Here is an 18,086-nt window from a genome sequence, read left to right as displayed (position 1 = left end):
GATGGAACTAACATTGCTCTTGGACATCATGCCTTTCTTGTTGTACCCTAGAATCAAATTAGTTTCCTTTTTTTTCTGCATGGCGTTATTGACTGATACTGAACCCAAAAATCCTAGTAATTCCACCCTGTCCCCTCCAAAATTCATTGCCTAGCTGTATACTTCTAATCCTATATCTGGGCAATTATTTTATAAGGATAACTGTTTTACATCCATCCTTTGCTACATTATATCTCATATTTGTCCAGTGTTCTAGCCAGTCAAAATTGTTGGCTCCTTCCCATCATCCAGCTTCTTCATTATCCCTCTCAATCTTTCATCTCCATGTTTGAACCTGCCATCTATATAATAATGTATGTCAATGATAAAAATGAGAATACAGAAGAATGAGTAGCTCCTATGGGTCACTCTATTAGAGGTATTTCATCATATTGCTGTGGATATAGAATGTAAGTCCCTTGAAGGCAGAGGTTATCTGCACAAAGCAGTTCCTTGAAAAATGCATATTGATTGATGCTTATGTGGGGGAAGAGGGGAATTTGAGTTTCACTCCATAGCTAAAGGGGAACCATCTAAGAGTTTTGAGAGGCAGAATGACAGAATCAACTCTGAATATTGGTTGGGTGATTCTGACAGTGGTGGATATAAGAATTGTAGGCAGAAAAGGTGCAATCAGCAAATGCAGGTTTTGACAAGTAGAGCTAATGAAAGTTTATGCTAGGCTGATGGTGGTGGGAAGGTCCTGCTAAAGATACCCTATCTAGATTTTTTTTTTAAAGTAGCAGGCTGAGGACCAAGATAAAATGAAGCCTTGACATTCGCTTTGAAGCTTTACAAAGGACCTTGGCTCAGGTGCTGCAGTTGAATCTCAAGAATAGGCTTTATGGTCCTAGTGAAGTCATCACTTTATTTTTGTTTGTTTGTTTTGTTTTTGGCTAACAAAAGAGGTAACACCCCTGAATCCACGGAGGCTTCCCAAAACAGAGCTCTGTATTTGGTAAGAGCTGATTGTCTGAGCCAGTTGGAGTAGGCAGTCTATAAAAAATGTCATGTAACACCCTGGTTAATAGAGATAGTGCCAGCTCTGAGACTGTCTGCAGGCTTAAGGTTAAGAGGGCTGTTTAGAAAAAAAGCCCTTTTCCTCCCCTGCCCCTCCTTTGTTGGGCTCTCCTACACAAGCTTATTTTAGTATTCTAGGATAACATTATTTAATGGAAATGAATTAGTTCCAGCCCAGACTGGGAGAGGATTTCTTATTCAATAAGTGTTTTCTTGTCCACATTCTGCTGGCCAGCCCTTTGCTAACCTTCCTCTCAAGCTTTATGAGTTGTGCTTCATTTAGGACCAGCCCTTAGAGACCCAAACAGGAAGCGTCTGGGTCTTCTCTCTCTGCAGCATGGGTGTGACAGCAACCATTCCAAGAACAGGGATGTAGTCACTCCATAGGAAGGGTAGGCTGGAGCCAGGAGTCCATCCCAATGGATTGGGTTCACCTGTGGCTCTGGTTATTACAACAATCTTCTATGGCTGGCCCCTGAGAGCACGCCCTTACACTGATGGGCCAGATAATGAGGACATGGGTCATATCAGAAATGTAATGAAAACTGTCCCTGAAAAGCTCGCTCATCACAGACTCGCCCCTTACCAGAATACACTGACTCCTTGCCATGTGAGAATGATGCAGAGCAGTTCCATGTTACACCACATCCTTGGGAAAGGGACACTTAGGAACACACTGGGTAAAGGAATGGAAAATCATCCACGTCAAGAAAATTCCTTCTTAGGAAATTTGGGCCTTGCTTGATTCTCATCCCCAGTTGTAAGTGTTCCCTTTGCTTTGTATTTATTTTGTCTATATTTGTATTTACTGACTGGGGTACAAAAATATTGATTTAGGGGTGGAAAGAGCCTCAGTGTATCTCATCCTAGTGACTTATGGATGAGTAAAACTTGGCCCCCAAGAGTTTGTAACATGACCAAAGTCACACAGATAATAAGCATTAATGGCAAGAAATGAACCTAGGATCTTTGCTTCCAGAGTCCACGTTCCTTCTATATAATATGCATCTTTCCGTGTAAGCTCTTGAGTGGTAGGTATTTTGCCATTTTTGTCTTTGAACCCATATCAGCTAATACAGTGGCTGCCACATGGGACATTGTGGGATGAAATCAAATTAAATCCAGAAACCCTTCCTTCACCTAAATCCATTGAATCTACAATGGAGATGTCCTAAAGGCACAAAGATGGGTTGCTCTCATCAAACATCTCAGTACTGGTAATGGTCGTTCTCCTCCAGAAAATGCCCACTACATTCCACTCCCATGTCTCCATGATGTAGCATGGTACAGCTTGGGTGCCGTGGGCTGCTCTTGTGCTTTGTCATAAGGGGGATGCTGCTTACAGTTCTCAATTCCCCTTATGCCCCTGACATTAAAAAATAAATTTTAAGATTCTGTGGGTGTATAGAATCTATAGCTTTGGTGGGGGTGGAAATTCATGGTACCCACCTTGGGAAAGGGCATATCATGGCAATATCATGCTGTGCTGGGTTTGAGGGGACTCAATAAATCCCTGGGGAGACAGAAGGCAGAAAAGACACTGGAGAGTACAGGTTCAAGGCTAGAGAAGGCAGTACAAAGTAAAGAAAAAAGCACTATTAAGGGGAAGAGCAGACCCAGCCAGGATGCTGTCTCATCTCACCACTTCTCCATGAGCGAAAAGGTTGTTTCATTGTGGGGTGATGAGACAGCCATGCTCCCTCCCTCCCTCCTCCATAACAGGAAAATTTGGGTTGAACATCTAGAAAACCTTCCTAATAGTTAGTTGCCCACAAATGGATGGACCTCCTTGGAGGTTTCCACACAGTGCCCAGCTGATCATTTCTTTGGGCTATGGTTGAGTAGTTTCTCATTCAGATAAAGGCCAGAATAGCTGTGCCCTGGGATCCAGACCAATGAGAAGCTTTTGTCATTGTAACTGTTGTTGCTGCCCACATATCAGCCATTTATACTCTTACAAGCTTTTTAAGTCAAGATGTGGGCATTTCTTCCTAGGAATTTAACTTCATTGAACTTTTGAGTTTGAAGGTTTTTATTTTTTTGAAATTACTAAATTAAATCCCCTTATTTTACAGATAAAGAAACTAAGGCCTTGGCATGCAAAGTGACTTCCTCTATGATGTCCACTTGTTTTGCACTCACTCCCTCTTCTCTCATTCCAAGTTTCCTGTTCACTTATTCACATGCACCTCATCTCTGACCCATCGTTGTCCCACTCCAATCCACCTACCTGTTCCCTTCCATTGTCCCCTCTGGTATTACCTGCTCCATAATTAACACACTTCCTTTCATCTTAGAATCCTTTATTATTCCTTCCATCTTCTGCACTCAACTAGACTTGTCTTCCTCCAGAGTACACCACTTTCTTCACCAAGCTTTCTAGTACTGTCTATACCTCTTCCCAAGAATAGTGACTATTCCCTCCCAGGAAGTACCAGTCATGGTGGGAGAGTCAGAATGCCCCTTTGATCCCCACTGTCACTGCCTGTCTCTTCTAGAATTACTCCTACCATCTTCACTCACACACTCTTCTTTAGGGTTTCTCCAATCCAAATGTATGAACCACTACAGATTCTGGTAGCTAATATCTAACTATCCCCCACCCCTCAATACCCAGATTGTTCTCCTTCCTTACTCAAAGAGTTTAACACCTACATCATAGTCTTTCTCTCCTCCCCAATTTCCCTCCATTCTCATAACAGGACATTTCAACAAACATATATTGATGCTCCCTTAAATATTATAGTGTCCCAGTACCACAACTTCCTTAGTTCCTAAGATCTAGTCACAAAGAGTTGGACCCTCTTCTAGTCTTTTCACATCATTTAGAAAAATCTTCCTCTGTAGTCTTCCCTATCATACCCAAATCGGGTGAAGAGAAGTGATCTTTCTCTTTGCCTAGGAAAACCACTCTACAGATATTAATAATGGGGTTCCCTCCTGACCTTTCCATCAAATTGACCCCACTTTCATCCTCACTCTCATATCCTTACTCTCCATATATCTATTGATTCCTTCCCTCCTGATTGTAAACAAACCCATGTCTCCCCCACCATCCTTAAAAACAAGTCCAAGTCCACGACGTGATCTTACCACTCAATGAGCTATAGTTCTATGTAACTATCTCCAAACTCCTTGAAAAAAACATCTCCCACACCTACGAGATTGGCTAATGTGACAAAAAGGAAAAAAATAAATGTTGGAGAATCTGTGGAAAAAATGGAATACTAATGCAATGTTGGCGGAGTTGTGAACTGATCCAAACATCCTGAAGAGCAATTTGAAACTATGCCCAAAGGGCTGTGGGACTGTGAATACTCTTTGACCCAGTAATACTACTACTAGATTTGTATCACAAAGAGATCATAAAAAAGCAAAAGGACCCACATGTACAAAAAATATTTATAGCAGCTCTCTTTGCTGTGGCAAAGCATTAGAAATCGAGGGAATGGCCATCAATTGGGGAATGGCTGAACAAGTTGTGGTATATGAATGTAATGGAATATTATTGTGCTATAAGAAATGATTATCAGGAAGATTTCAGAAAAACCTGGAAACACTTAAGTGAGTGCTGAGTGAAGTGAGCAGAACCAGGAGAACATTGTACATGGTAACAGCAACATTGTATAATGATCAACTGTGATAGACTTAGCTCTTCTCAGGAATACAATGATCCAAGACAATTCCAAAGGACTCATGATGGACAATGTTCTCCATATCTAGTCAAAAAGAACTGTGGATTTTTTTTTTTGCAGGGCAATGGGGGTTAAGTGACTTGCCCAGGGTCACACAGCTAGTAAGTATCATGTTTCTGAGGTCAGATTTGAACTCAGGTACTCCTGAATCCTGGGACAGTGCTTTATCCACTGCACCACCTAGCTGCCCCAGAACTGTGGATTTTGATTGCAGACTGAACTATACTGTTTCTATTTTTTTGAGGTTTTTCTCTTTTGTTCTTATTCTTCTTTCACAATATGACTAATGCAGAAATATGTTTAATGTTATTGCACACATACAACCTATATCAGATTGCTTTCTGTCTTGTGGAGGGGGAAAGGAAAGGAGAAAGGGAGAAACATTTGGAACTAAAAATCTTATGAAAACCAATGTTGAAAACTATTTTTGCATGTAACTGGAAAATAATAAAATACTTTTATGATTAAAAAAAGAAAAAGAATAAGCCATCTGCAATGGATACCTTTTATTTTCTCCTTTCTTCCTTCTCCCTTTCTTCCTTTGTCTCCCTCCTGTCTGCTCCCTCTCTCTCTCTTCTAAACTATCTGAAATCTGGCTTTTTGACTCATTGGTCAATTGAAATTGTCTTCTCCACAGTTACCAATGATCATTTATTTACCAAATCTCCCACTACTGATCCTCCTTGACCTCTCTGAAGTACTCATCACTGTTGTTAACCATTTCACCTCCTGATACTTTATCTTTCCTTGTTCTCCTACCTGTCTGCCCACTTCTTCTCAATTTTCTTTGCTGGTTTTTCTTCTAAGGCAAATTCATTAACTGTAGACGTTGTGATCAGGCTGTGTTCTAGAATCTCTACTTTTTGTGTTTTATGCTCTTTTACTTTTGATCTCATTGACTGTGGTAAATTCTATTAGTTAAATTATAGCTGATTTCCAGATCTATATATGCAGCCACAGATTCTCTCCTCAGAGAGAATGGTAACATTTTAAGCCTTTATTAGAGGAAGTCTTGGCCTTCTTGTTTGAAGTATGTTCCTGTTAGAATATGCTGTCCAGTACTTGCTACTCACCTGTCCAATCTTTGTTTCTTTGTAGTTGCCAGCTTGGCTTGCCTTAACCAATAATCATCATTCACAGTAGTCTCAAAGTACCCTGGATAATTTTCCCTTCATCCTGACCATAAACCATAACAAAGTCCATAATTACTTCATCTCATGGTTAGCTTCTATGATGTAATCAGTCTGTACTGTAAAACACATAACCTTATGGGGATTGGGGAATTCATTCTCCTAATGAACATTTGTCATCTTGGGAAATGTACTTATTTCTCTATCTTGATCATGCCTGTGCAACTTTCATTTGTAGTCAGAACATTTAATAAGATCAGTAGTTTTTAAACTGTTGAATAAGGAACTTCCAATAGAGAAAGTTCAATAATTAAGTTAATATTTATAGGTGGTCAAAAATGGTGTTAATCTCAGCACTCTGACCATTTCTACCACTGCACAGTTATTACCACAGCAGACTTCATCACCTGGCCACTGATGTTTCCAACATGAATTGGAGGTCTATTGGACAAGCCTCTCTTCTAACTCTGACCTTAAGAAATTAGCATCCATTTCTGAGACAGCATGCAAAGCCTTTTCAGCTAACAACACCAGCCAGAGAATTCATGTGCTAGCACAAACTTCCAAATCCAATGCCACTGCCTTGCCCTAACAAAATACCAATGATTTTTAATACTTACATTAAATCATCCTATAAAGGGATTGTCTGATTCTTTGCATAGCAGATGTGTGATCGTCTTTGTTTTCACATTCAAGAATTCAGCCTAGTTCCTTAAGTCAATCCGAAGCTTATACTGAAATGCAGTTGTTTCATCAATATTTTAATGGTTTTTGGCCAAAAGCAATATAATCTGATCAAAGAAAATGAAGAGATTTATTTAATATTTTTGCTTCTATTTCCTAATAATGAGAACTAATAGAAAATTCAAAGATGGAGACTCCCAGGGACTATATTAAAAACCTGTCTGGAGTGTATTGAGGTTAAACTCCATTTTTCTTCTTACATGGTTTGATACAAGAAAGCAAATAGTAATTACTTTTTTAATATCACAGTGATATTGGAAATAACCAAGTCAGTCATGCAGAACTGAGCTTGTTCACTATATATTTCAACATTGTGGACTCTTATGCCAAATATTTTGTTGCATAATCTTCCACAGGTGCACATGTGCCAGTAATAAGCCGGAAAAGAAGGAAGGAGGCTTTTAAACAAAATTACTTGAATTAAAAATCAATGTAAAGGGGAAATTTCTTCCCAATTGCTTCTATAGGATGACTGTATTGACTCAAAACAATGAGGTAATATTATGAGTCTGGAATAGTAAAAAAAAATAAATAAAATCAGCCTTCTTAATTCATCACTTTCATATTGGGAGATAATATTTCTGATAATGTGCATGGGATTTGAGAATATCTCGGTAAAAGCTATCATTGTGGCTTTAGGAGAACTCCCCCCTAAAGATTTACCTGAAAGCTTTGCTTCTCAATTGCTTGTTCTGCTCAGGGTATGTGGTTTCTCATAATGTGAAGCTTTCCATCACTATCCCACCAACTCATTTGAAGTTGGGTTTTTAGGTGCTCTTAGCCTAATTGTAATTTGCTTTACAGTTATATGTTAAGAAAATATGGGATTCAGTAACAAATATAACCCCAAAAGGAGATGGGCAAGTCATGGAGTGGGAGTGAGGACATAGCACAGGGGCAATTCAAGTGTTGCCTGGCATATAAGACGACCTAGAACAAATGCTTCAATGCATTGGGTAGATCTTTTTATGAAGGATTTATGGAGAGAATTGGATAACAATTGGAAAGGATCTTCAGATATTGAGAAGTTTTGCTCAGCATTGGTAGAGATGAAGTATGTACAGAACCACTGACTCATTAAACTATATGTCTTCTAGATGAGATATTTTACAGTCAAAGAAGCAGGCAGATTGTGGTGGGGGACTCAAGTTGGTAATCCCATTATTGTGTTCTTAACATAATAGTAATAAATCTAAGTGTATTGAAGCAGGGAGCTGTGGGAGATAAAGAAGTCTAGGACTCTCCCATATATGGACAAGCTAAAAAAATATATACACCTGGTGGGACTAAAGCCAAAAAGGTTTAAAAGCTAAATGGTAAACTTGACACATCCAAAGCAGAATTCATTATTTTTCCCCTCAAAACTTTCACTCTTAAAAACTTGCCTGTTACTATTGAAGGTCCCAAATAGAACCCTGATATTATTGTAACAGTCTCTCACACTCACTCCAGATATCTGTCACCCAATCTTGTCATTTCTACCTACATAAGTCCTCTTCTCTCCACTCAGATGCCACAACCCTGGGGCTGACCATCATCACATCATGCCTAGACCTTTGTGAGAGTTTGCTAGTGGAACTTTCTCCCTTAAGTGTATTCCTATTATAATCTATTATTCACTCAGATGCCAAATCAGTTTCAAAACACATAGATCTTATCATGACACTCATATTCAAAAAAACCCTAGTGGCTTTCTACTATCTCCAGAATCAATCTATAAATATTTATTAAGGACTTACTGTGTTCCAGGCACTATTCTAAGTGCCTGGGATACAAAAAGAGCCAAAAGACAGTCCCTGACCTCAAGGAGCTTAAAATTTAATACATGAGACATGCAGAAAAAATATTCAAAACAAGATATATACAGGATGTATAGGATGTAATTATTGGAGGGAAGGCATTATAATTAAGAGGGATTGGGCAAGGTTTCCTATAGAAGGTGAGATTTTAGTTAGGATTTAAAGGAAGCCAGGGAGTCTGTAGTTAGATCAGAAGAGGAAAACACTCTAGTCATGGGAGACAGAGAATAAGCCCAGAGAGGTGCAGTGTCTTGTTGATGGAAGAGCCAGGGGGCCATTGTCCCTGGACAGGAGATTACATGTCCAGGAGTAAAGTGTCAGACTAGAAAGGTTGGGAAGGGTCAGCTTATAAAGGGATTTGGATAATGCCAAACATAATTTTGCATTTGATCCTAGAGGCAATAGGGAGCAATTGGAGGTTACTGGGGAGAAGGGTCATTATTGGCCCTGAAATTTGGGGAAATAACTTTAGTGGCCGAATGGAGGAGGATGAGATTTGAGGCACCCCATCATACCCCCCACCCACAGCAGCTATTGTAATAGTCCAGGTGTGACGTGATGAAGGCCTGAACCAGAGTTGGGGCAGTGTCAGAGTTGAGAAGGGGGAACATTTGAGACATACTACAAATGTGAAATTGACAGGCTTTGGGAACAGCTTGACTATGGGGGGTGTTGAGAGTTAGTGAAGCATCTAGGATGACTCCTAGGTTGTGAGCTGGCGAGCCTGGTGGTACCCATTATAGTAAGGGAAGGTAGGAGTTGGGGAGGATTTAGGGGAAAAGATAATGAGTTCAGTTTTGGACATATTGAGTTTAGGATGTCTCCTGAACATCCAGTTCAAAGTATCTAAAAGGCAGTTGGAAATGCAAGAATTGGGATGGACAGAGAGGCTGGGATAGGACAGGTAGATTTGAGAATCATCATCAGCAAGGGGAAGGTAATTAAATCCATGAGAGACAATGAGATCACTGAATGAAGTGATATAGAGGGAGAAGAGAAGAGTCCCAGGACAAAACCATGAGGGACACCTGTGGTTAGAGGGCATGGTCAGGAAGAGGATCCAGCAAAGGGGACAGAGGAGTGGTCAGAGAGGTAGGAGGATAACTGGGAGAAAGGGGTGTTCTTAAAATCTAGAAAGTAAAGAGCATCAATGAGGAGAGAATGACCAATACTGTCAAAAGTTGCAGAGAGGTCAAGTTGAATGAAGACTGAGAAAAGGCCAATAGATTTGGCAACCAAGAGACCATTGATCACCTTGGGTCAAATATCAAATCTTCTCTTGGGTCTTCAAAGTCCTTCATACTTGGCTCCTCCCTAATCATCTTCCCCTTTATTCTGCTCCCCAATGTCTACAATCTACCTATGGCGGCGTTCTTGCTGCTCCTTTCACATGATGCTCCATTTCCCAGTGGTACCTTCCTCTAGCAGTCGTCCATTCCTGGAATGTTCTCAATCCTCACCTCCGCCTTCTGTCTTCATTCAAGTCTCAGCCTATATCACACCTTCTGTAGGAAGCCATTCGAGGTCTCCTTCACTTCCAGGACTTTTCCTTTAGAATGGCCTTCAGTGTACTCTATGTGTCCTGTAAGTATGTAGCTATTTGCAAGTTGTCTTTCTGTCATCTGGCAAGGAACAGGTATTTGCCTTTCTTCATATTCCTAGTGCATTAGCACAGTTTACATACTCAAAAAATCTTTGTTGCTTACCCAATGATATTCAGGCATGTGCTTCCATAATCTCATCCATATGTGTCTTCTCTCCAGTGCAAGAGGTCACAATTCTTCCATGGCTGCCCATCCCATTGAACTTTGGTGTGTTCTCCCCTAAGTAGGTCACCTTGACGACCCACAGTGTGTTTAGTGCCTTACTCAATTTTTCTTGACATAATGAGGACAGCTATAGAGCAACCCATTGGTTTTCTCTCTCTCCAGCTATAGATTCAGTCTTTTCTTCCCTTCTGGGTTTCTTTGATGATCTTTACCCCTGAGAGTCTACAAAGAAATGGCAACATTTTATGACTGTGCATACAGGCCCCAAGTATCTCCATTGCCTTTTCGATGACTCTTACTTCTAATTCTTCTGGGATTGTAGTATTCCATGAGTGTCACCTGTTATTGTCAGAAGAATTTTGGTATTAAAAAGATGGGATATTTGTTTTGGATTTGAGAGACTTGTGTCACTAAAAGTTCTGATTTTTCAAAGTGAAGAAAAACATTATAATCTATACTCTTCTTTTTCTACAATTCTGGGCCCAAATCACTTTCAATCACAGACTATCCAAGATAAACTGACAGATAAGTCCAATTTCAGTTATTCAATAAGCATTTTCACATACACCCCTTTTTAACCATATGTATAATTAGGCTGAACTCTCCAGAGTTGATCATGAATCTTATTTTGGAGGCTCTGCAATGAACTTGGGTTTAATGTGAGCAGCCCATCACCACCTGAAGAGCTCAGCGTTGTTGGGAAATTCCTCTTCAAGCTGGCCTCTGAGCCATGACAGCATTAAACTCAATCTTCGGTGAGTCTTATGGTTTTAGGCCTTGCCTATATCTTTATAATTAGATTATCAGAAAAAGTCATCTCTGTCCAATTTTTCAGGAAATCTTGTATAATTATGACATAGGCTCAGAAGACACTTTTTTGAAGGAGAGTTTTTAAGGCAGATGTTTTGTTTGTTTTTTTCTTGCTGAATAAAATACGTTTAAAAGTAACTAACAAGCCTTAAATCAATGGGATCTAGTGGCCTCTAGGGTCCTCTCCTCTGGCATCGTCTAATAATAGACAGCTAATATATTGATTTTGAATAAAAATAAATGAGCAAAAAAATCTCTAGAAAATGTTTGGCTTATTAGTTTAGGTTTTCTGTTTTTAAGTCCACTTACACATACCATACAATTCACTGGTTTTCATGCTTCTTGGTATCCATTATGTCCATTGTTTCTTACAATAATTTTCCATATCAAGGAATCCTTTTTTTTAAGGTACTGTGATGTGAGGCGGCCACATATACCATGATGTCAAGTCTACTCCGTTCTTGGCCCCACCAAGGAGAATTTGAGAACCATCCTTCTACTCAGCTGCTTTCTCATTCTGTTTTCTGACTTCCTACAAGTGAGAATGCCCATGACATTGTAGGTCAGATACTGTGACCTGCAAGACCTCCCCTCAGTATGTCTTCAAGAAGGAGCTCCGAATCTGATCAGCAGCACCTGACAATATTCATGGATGAGCTGAAAGCTGCAACATTCTAAGCACGTGTGGCCTCTTTTTACAGTATTAGATGCCATGACAAGTTCTAAAAAGGATGCTGGGAGTCACTGTTGACATTTTACAGGTTCTTTTTGCCACCAAAATTGGACTTTTGAGAATCTCCAGCATCTGGATCAGGTGAGAAGCACCGAGACTTGCCTCCTTGGGCCAGTTTGCTCCTTATTCTCTCATGGGGCAGAGTTGGGGCCATGCAAGGTGGCCCATAGACCACCTCAGAAGCTCAGCCTGGGCCTCTTGGAGAAGGAAAGCAGCCACATGGCTCTGAGCAAAGTCTTGGCAGCCTCAGTAACCAAGGAGCTCCAGGCCCTGGGCCAGGAGGAACCGAGACAGTGTGCGTGGCCAAGATTCCAGAGAGCCGGGACTCCTGTGGGCAGCAGCAGCCAGTCACCCAAATGGCTTTGATGAAATCCAGAAATCCCTGGCTTTGGGGCCAGTAATATACTGGCAGTCCTGTGCTCTCAGCTTAACAAATACTGGCCTTTTAATGGAAAAAGGAATGAATCAGTGAGAGGGAAAAGACACGACCCCACCACACAACGGCTGCTCTGTCCCTTCAGTATGTGTGTCCTTGGGCGGAGGATGGAGGACAAAGGCCTGAGTGCCACTGGTGATTGGCAGGAGGAGACAACCAATCCTCACAGGATCAGACACATTTGCTTCCACCCACATTTTCCCAGTGAACTTTCACCTGTGTTATCTTTTCTCCACCCCCTGTCCTGCTTCTCCAGGGGACTATAGAATTTCTGCTTCTCTTTGCAGACATCAGCAGTTTCAGCTCCAGAGGAGCTTCCTTGGTCTTCTGTAGAAAGACCCATCTCAGCATTTGATTTCATTTGTCACCAGTGGGACCTGCTTTGCCTCGTCACCTTCCCCGGCCTCCCTTGTGGGGCCCAGTCTGGGCTCACCTGCCAACAGTAGTCTCTGGGTCATTGGCCATTGTCCTCTCTATCTCTCTAACTCCTGATCTGGACAGGGCCCAGATGGCGACCCCAGAAGCCTCCAAGGATGTTTCTCTCTCCCAGGGCATCCGCATGATGTTCTATGTCATGAAGCCCAATGAGACCTCCTTCCCCAGCCTGGAAGAGGTACCTGATTACGTGAAACAGGTAAGTTCTGGGAACACAGGGCAGGCCTTCCCCCTGGTACAGAGAGACACAGAGAGGCACAGAGTTACAGAGACAAAGGGAGGGAGGGAAGGAGGGGGAGAAACAGAGACAAACAGACAGAGACATGGAGATATAAAAATGGACACCCAGAGGGGATAGAGAACTAGATGGAAAGATACATAGAGTGGGGAGAGGGAGAGAAGGAGAGAAAGAGGGAGGGAGGAAGGGAGGGAGGGAGGGAGGGAGAGAGGGGGAGAGAGGGGGAGAGAGGGGGAGAGAGGGGGAGAGAGGGGGAGAGAGAGAGAGAGAGAGAGAGAGAGAGAGAGAGAGAGAGAGAGAGAGAGAGAGAGAGAGAGAGAGAGAGAGAGAAAATAGATGTAGAGATACCCAGAGGAGAGGGAGAGGGAGAGGAGATGACAATCCACTTTTGCCATCACTAATGAGATACTTTTATTGTTAAACAACAGGAAAATTATCATAGAGTTACTGCAGGGATAGGTACCAGATCTGGGATTTCATTTGCATTGGAGACTCCTGGCTGAGGAAGTCCCTTCTCCCAAGGCAAGTCGTCCCTTCCTCTATAACTAGAGTTGTCTAGTGCCCTGAGAATTTGTTCCACAGAGCACTTGAACCCAGGTACTTTGGAAAGGGTTCAATGAAGAGGAAGGAGAATACCAGTATTGACTCTTTTCCCCAGCGTTGATCTGCAATGTATTCATGGGCAAGTCCCTTTGTCTCTGCCTCAGTCTCTCCCTTTTTAAAATGACCATAGGAATACTTGAGCCCACTTTAGTTTTGCTGTGAGATCAAAAGAGAAAATATAAAGTCTGAAAAGGCAACTTTAAAATATTCTGTGAATATTGGCTTTTATAATCATTACCTTCTAACCAAAGAACACAACTTTATTAAGAGTCCTCTCCATACCAGGCACTTCTCTAGGCCCTAAAGCTGGCAGTCAAACAAGGCCTACCCTTTGAGAGCTTCTATTCTATCAGGGGCACAGAAAAGTCCTCTCCAGATGGATCTTGAATGGGTAGGAGGTGATTTTAAAGGAAGGTGCTAGTTGGTGGTGCAGCAGCTCAAGGTAGGCTTCAAGGAAGAGATTCATTCTAAGGGATGATATTCTAGCCACAGGGTCAGGCCACAGGGATGGAAAATGGGATGTCCCAGAGCAGTAACCACCACAATTAAGTTATATGTCACTTTAAGGTTTGCAAAGCACTTGACACATATTGTCTCATTTGGTCCTTACAACAAACCTGGGAGGTTGGTGATTTTTGTTTCCCAATTTTGCAGATGAGAAACCCAAGGTAAGGCCATATGATCATGGGCAAGCATGACCTTCAGAATCTTCATCTATAAAAGAGGGTGCGTGGGTTGATAATGCCCACACTACTTGACAGAAGGCTCAAACGTGATAATCTAATGTCTGCATAAGAAATCTTTAAAGGCTCTTTCACTGCCCTCCCACATCCTTATTTTTTTTGGGTTTTTTTTTGTGGGGCAGTGGGGGTTAAGTGACTTGCCCAAGGTCACACAGCTAGTAAGTGTCAAGTATCTGGGGCTGGATTTGAACTCAGGAACTCCTGAATCCAGGGCCAGTGCTTTATCCACTGTGCCACCTAGCCGGTCCCCCTCCCAGATCCTTATTATCTCAGCACTCTAAGAAGTAACGGGCAGGACGAATAATGCAATTTCCTCTCTTCTTCAGTTTTTGTTCTTTTCATTGTTGCTCCCCCATATGATGAGTTTTAAGAACTAATCCAAGCCCTGCCGGCTTTCATGCTTTGCCACTGGGAAGTCTGTGAAAAAGGACCCCCATCAAGTGTACTTGCCTTCAGTCCATGGGATGGCCTGATGGATACTGAATGGTGAAGGTGCCATCTGCCTCTCGCGAGATGATCTGGCCTCTCCTCTTGTGAAAGCTGACTTCCTGTTCCATGAATATGTCGACTGGTTCAGTGTTCATCATCGTTTTCTCCCAGGTGGACCTCAGACCAAGTTTTCTCTGAAATTTCGTGCTGTTCAGAACCACTTTTTAATCCCAGGCTCTGGCAAAGAACAGAAGTGGAAACAAGCAGAATTAGAACCCAACGCATCAAAGACCCACACCCTCACTGAGCTGTTCTTGCAGCATTTACTAGCTCAGGCCAGAAATAGACACAAAAGGACAGGAGAGGGAATGTTCTTCAGAGCCAGGTTTGGAAAAGTTCAGAATAACTGACGGGCTTCCAAGTGTTCGGATACTTTGGAAAATGGAACCCATATTAAAAACCCCTTTCTGGATTGTGAGCTACACAGCTTCTTTCTATGTGAAATAGTGAAAAGTGTTTTTTTTTTTTTCATTTAAAAATGGCCTAGATCTATTTACAATTTTTCTCCAGAAACTTTCTCTTAGTTAGGAGAAAATAACATTCACACACTACTTTGCCTGGAAATTGCTTCCCTCACAACTTCCCTGCAAGGTAGGGAGTCTGAATTCTATCCCTTCTTTCTCCTGCCTTTGTACAAATGGGGAAACAGAGAGGTGTAGTGACCCACTTGGGTAAGAAATGCCAGTGGAAGACGTCACATCACACATCCTCACTCAGGTGCCAGGCTGCTTTCCCTTGACTAACCATCCCTCAGATGATACTTGATGGAATGAACTCAACCAAGATAAGGTTATTGAAATAAAGATATTTCCTTAAAAATGACCTGCTGGGAAACCTGCTGAAAATGTTTTCCCTTAATTTTCAAAGTTAATTATTGAAGCGACTCTATGCAGCAATCATAGGACTTGCCCAGAGTCACAAACCCTGTGCAGAGCTTCCTTCTGTGAGCTCTGTTGGTTTCATTTAGGTCACAATGTCTCAGAATTGGGATGTCCCGCGCCATGCTGACTCAATTTTAACTCGGTGAGGACATTATGCTCTCTCCAACCCACCAGTGCCCCACAATATCTAAAGAACATGTTCTACATTGCCTCAGTTCTCTTGTCTTTTTTTTTTTTTTTTTTTGGTGAGGCAATTGGGGTTAAGTGACTTGCCCAGGGTCATACAGCTAGTAAGTGTTTAGTGTCTGAGGTCACATTTGAACTCAGGTCCTCCTGAATCCTAGAGCCAGTGCTCTATCCACTGTGCTGCCTAGCTGCCCCAGTTCTCTTGTCTTTTTAAGTCCCACCTGGAATCTTCTGCTTTATAAGTTCAATGAAACTTTGCCTGGCAGCAGGATATAATGGAGCCTGCCTTGGAGCCTGGAAGACCTGAGTTCAAATCTCACCTCTGACATTCTGGATGAGTGACCCTGGGCAAGTCTCTTAGTCCCTAAGTAGCCCAGGAAATCCACCAAGTCTAGAAGTTGCAGAACAAATATTGTTCTGCACTGGCAAAGGAGATGTCCTTCACCTGAGGAATCATAACAATGGTCTCTCACTGAGGCCATGGGATCTTTCCCCCCAATGTTGCTCTATTTCTCTTCCAACTTCAGCAAGGACAGGCTCCTGCCCCATATCCCATGGGCTGCTTTTCCTCAATGAGCAGAAAGAGGTCGCCTGGATGAGATGGATAATCAGGAAGTCTTAACAATTCCATAGGTGTTGTTTGCTGAATATAAATGTCTGTTTCTGGAAATTTCCTTTGCAGGCAACGCCATTTTTCATTTCCTTGATGCTACTCGAGTTGGTCCTCAGCTGGATCCTCAAAGGGAAGCCAGCAGGAAGAGTGGACGATGCTTTAACCTCCATCTCCGCAGGTGTCCTGTCCCGGCTTCCAAGGTGAGTGAGACCCTTTAGTTAGAGAGAAGAATGTACCTGACTACTCCCAACAGAGAAGAGGAAAGTGTTTTAGTGTATGCAGACAATGTCTGTGTTATAGCTGTCATTGGGAGGTCTGCTTTGTCCTAATAATCTAGAAAATGCATTAGTCTTGGGTGAATTCAGATAGACAATTCATCTGGGGTATTCAGATACTCATCTGGTTATACTTTCCTTTCCTTCCCTATAACCACTGCCCCCACACTTTAAATCTTCCATCTTAATACAGGCATAAAAAAAGGTAAAGCTAATCAAGCAGTGACTGCATCTGACAGAACATGCAATGTTCTGCATCCATAGTCCCCCACCTGAAACCTGAAGGGAGTGAAGTATTTGTTTACCTTTCTTGTTATCTGTTTTCTAGGGTCAAGACAGGGAAGTAAAATTAATCATATTGGCTTCATTTCAGTGGCATTTTTATTTCTATTTTGTATTTCTGGCTCTTTTTACTTTGTCTTGGATCAGTACAATGGGTTCTTAGATCGAAGCTTGAAATAAAGCTCAGAAGTCATCCAGTCGAAACCTGTCCATTCATACAATGCTCACCAGGGTTATCTGAACTCTTCCTTTTTATTGTTTCTTACTGTGAATTATGTTATGTCATGTCATAGATGTCATATAATATTGTTATATTATATTATGCTATATCATAGCATATTCATATACTATGGTTGGTTTAACTATCTCCCCAATCAGTAGGACCAAGATTCATGCTATTTGTCTTACTTTTCCCATACCCTAAAAAAGACTTCCATGAATATTCTGATTTATATGGAACCTGTGTGTGTCCTCTTTGGGATATTTGCCCAGGAGTGAGATCACTAGTATAGCTAGATATTCTTGCATTTGGAAAATTCTGCTCAATTACAATAATTTATTAAACATTTATCATATGGCAGGTCTTATGCTAGGCATGGTGGAGGGAGGGTAGTACTAAAGGAAACACACACACACACACACACACACACACACACACACACACACACCAACCACAACAAAAACTCCCTGACTTCAAAGAACTTCCATCTGTTGGAGGAGACAACGTGTTTAAAAAAAATAATTACAAAAATCTATGCTGCAAATACGAAGGGACAATTTGGGAGTGTGTGAATGATTGGGTGATAATAAAGAGGCTTGTAGAGAAAGCTGTGTCTGAGTTGAACCCTGAAAGGGTAGTCTTGACCTTCACACATTGGAGGTGAGGAGGGGTTATTCTAGGCTTGGGTGGCAATTTGTACAAAGGTAGGAAGTGAAAAACCACATATGGGGAACCACAAATAGACTGGTTGGGGTGGAATATCAGGTCTATTTTTATTGTTCACAACTCTTGATGACCCCATTTTGGATTTTCTTGGTAAAGATTCTGGAGTGGTTTGGCATTTCCTTCGCTAGCTCACTTTTTACAGATTAGGAAACTGAGGCAGAGTTAAGTAACTTGCCCAGGGTCACATAGCTAGTAAGTTTCTGAGGTCAGAAGTATTAGC

At 41.6% G+C, this 18,086-nt stretch overlaps 1 protein-coding gene across 1 annotated transcript in view; it reads left to right on the top strand.

Annotated features, from left to right (window-relative positions):
• Window positions 1-12,404: 12,404 nt before the first annotated feature.
• The window catches only part of AGMO (alkylglycerol monooxygenase), a 367,408-nt gene continuing 361,726 nt past the window's right edge, over window positions 12,405-18,086 (top strand). Inside the window, exons 1-2 of the mRNA XM_043969423.1 lie at window positions 12,405-12,809; window positions 16,433-16,563. Coding sequence (XP_043825358.1) covers window positions 12,684-12,809; window positions 16,433-16,563 — 257 coding nt within the window. The 5' untranslated portion in view covers window positions 12,405-12,683. The remainder of the gene's footprint in view (window positions 12,810-16,432; window positions 16,564-18,086) is intronic.

The sequence above is a fragment of the Dromiciops gliroides genome, chromosome 5 (assembly GCF_019393635.1).
Source record: "Dromiciops gliroides isolate mDroGli1 chromosome 5, mDroGli1.pri, whole genome shotgun sequence".
NCBI classification, from domain to species: domain Eukaryota; kingdom Metazoa; phylum Chordata; class Mammalia; order Microbiotheria; family Microbiotheriidae; genus Dromiciops; species Dromiciops gliroides.
Note: the sequence above shows the minus strand (reverse complement) of the source record. Positions and strands in the feature narration are given on the sequence as shown.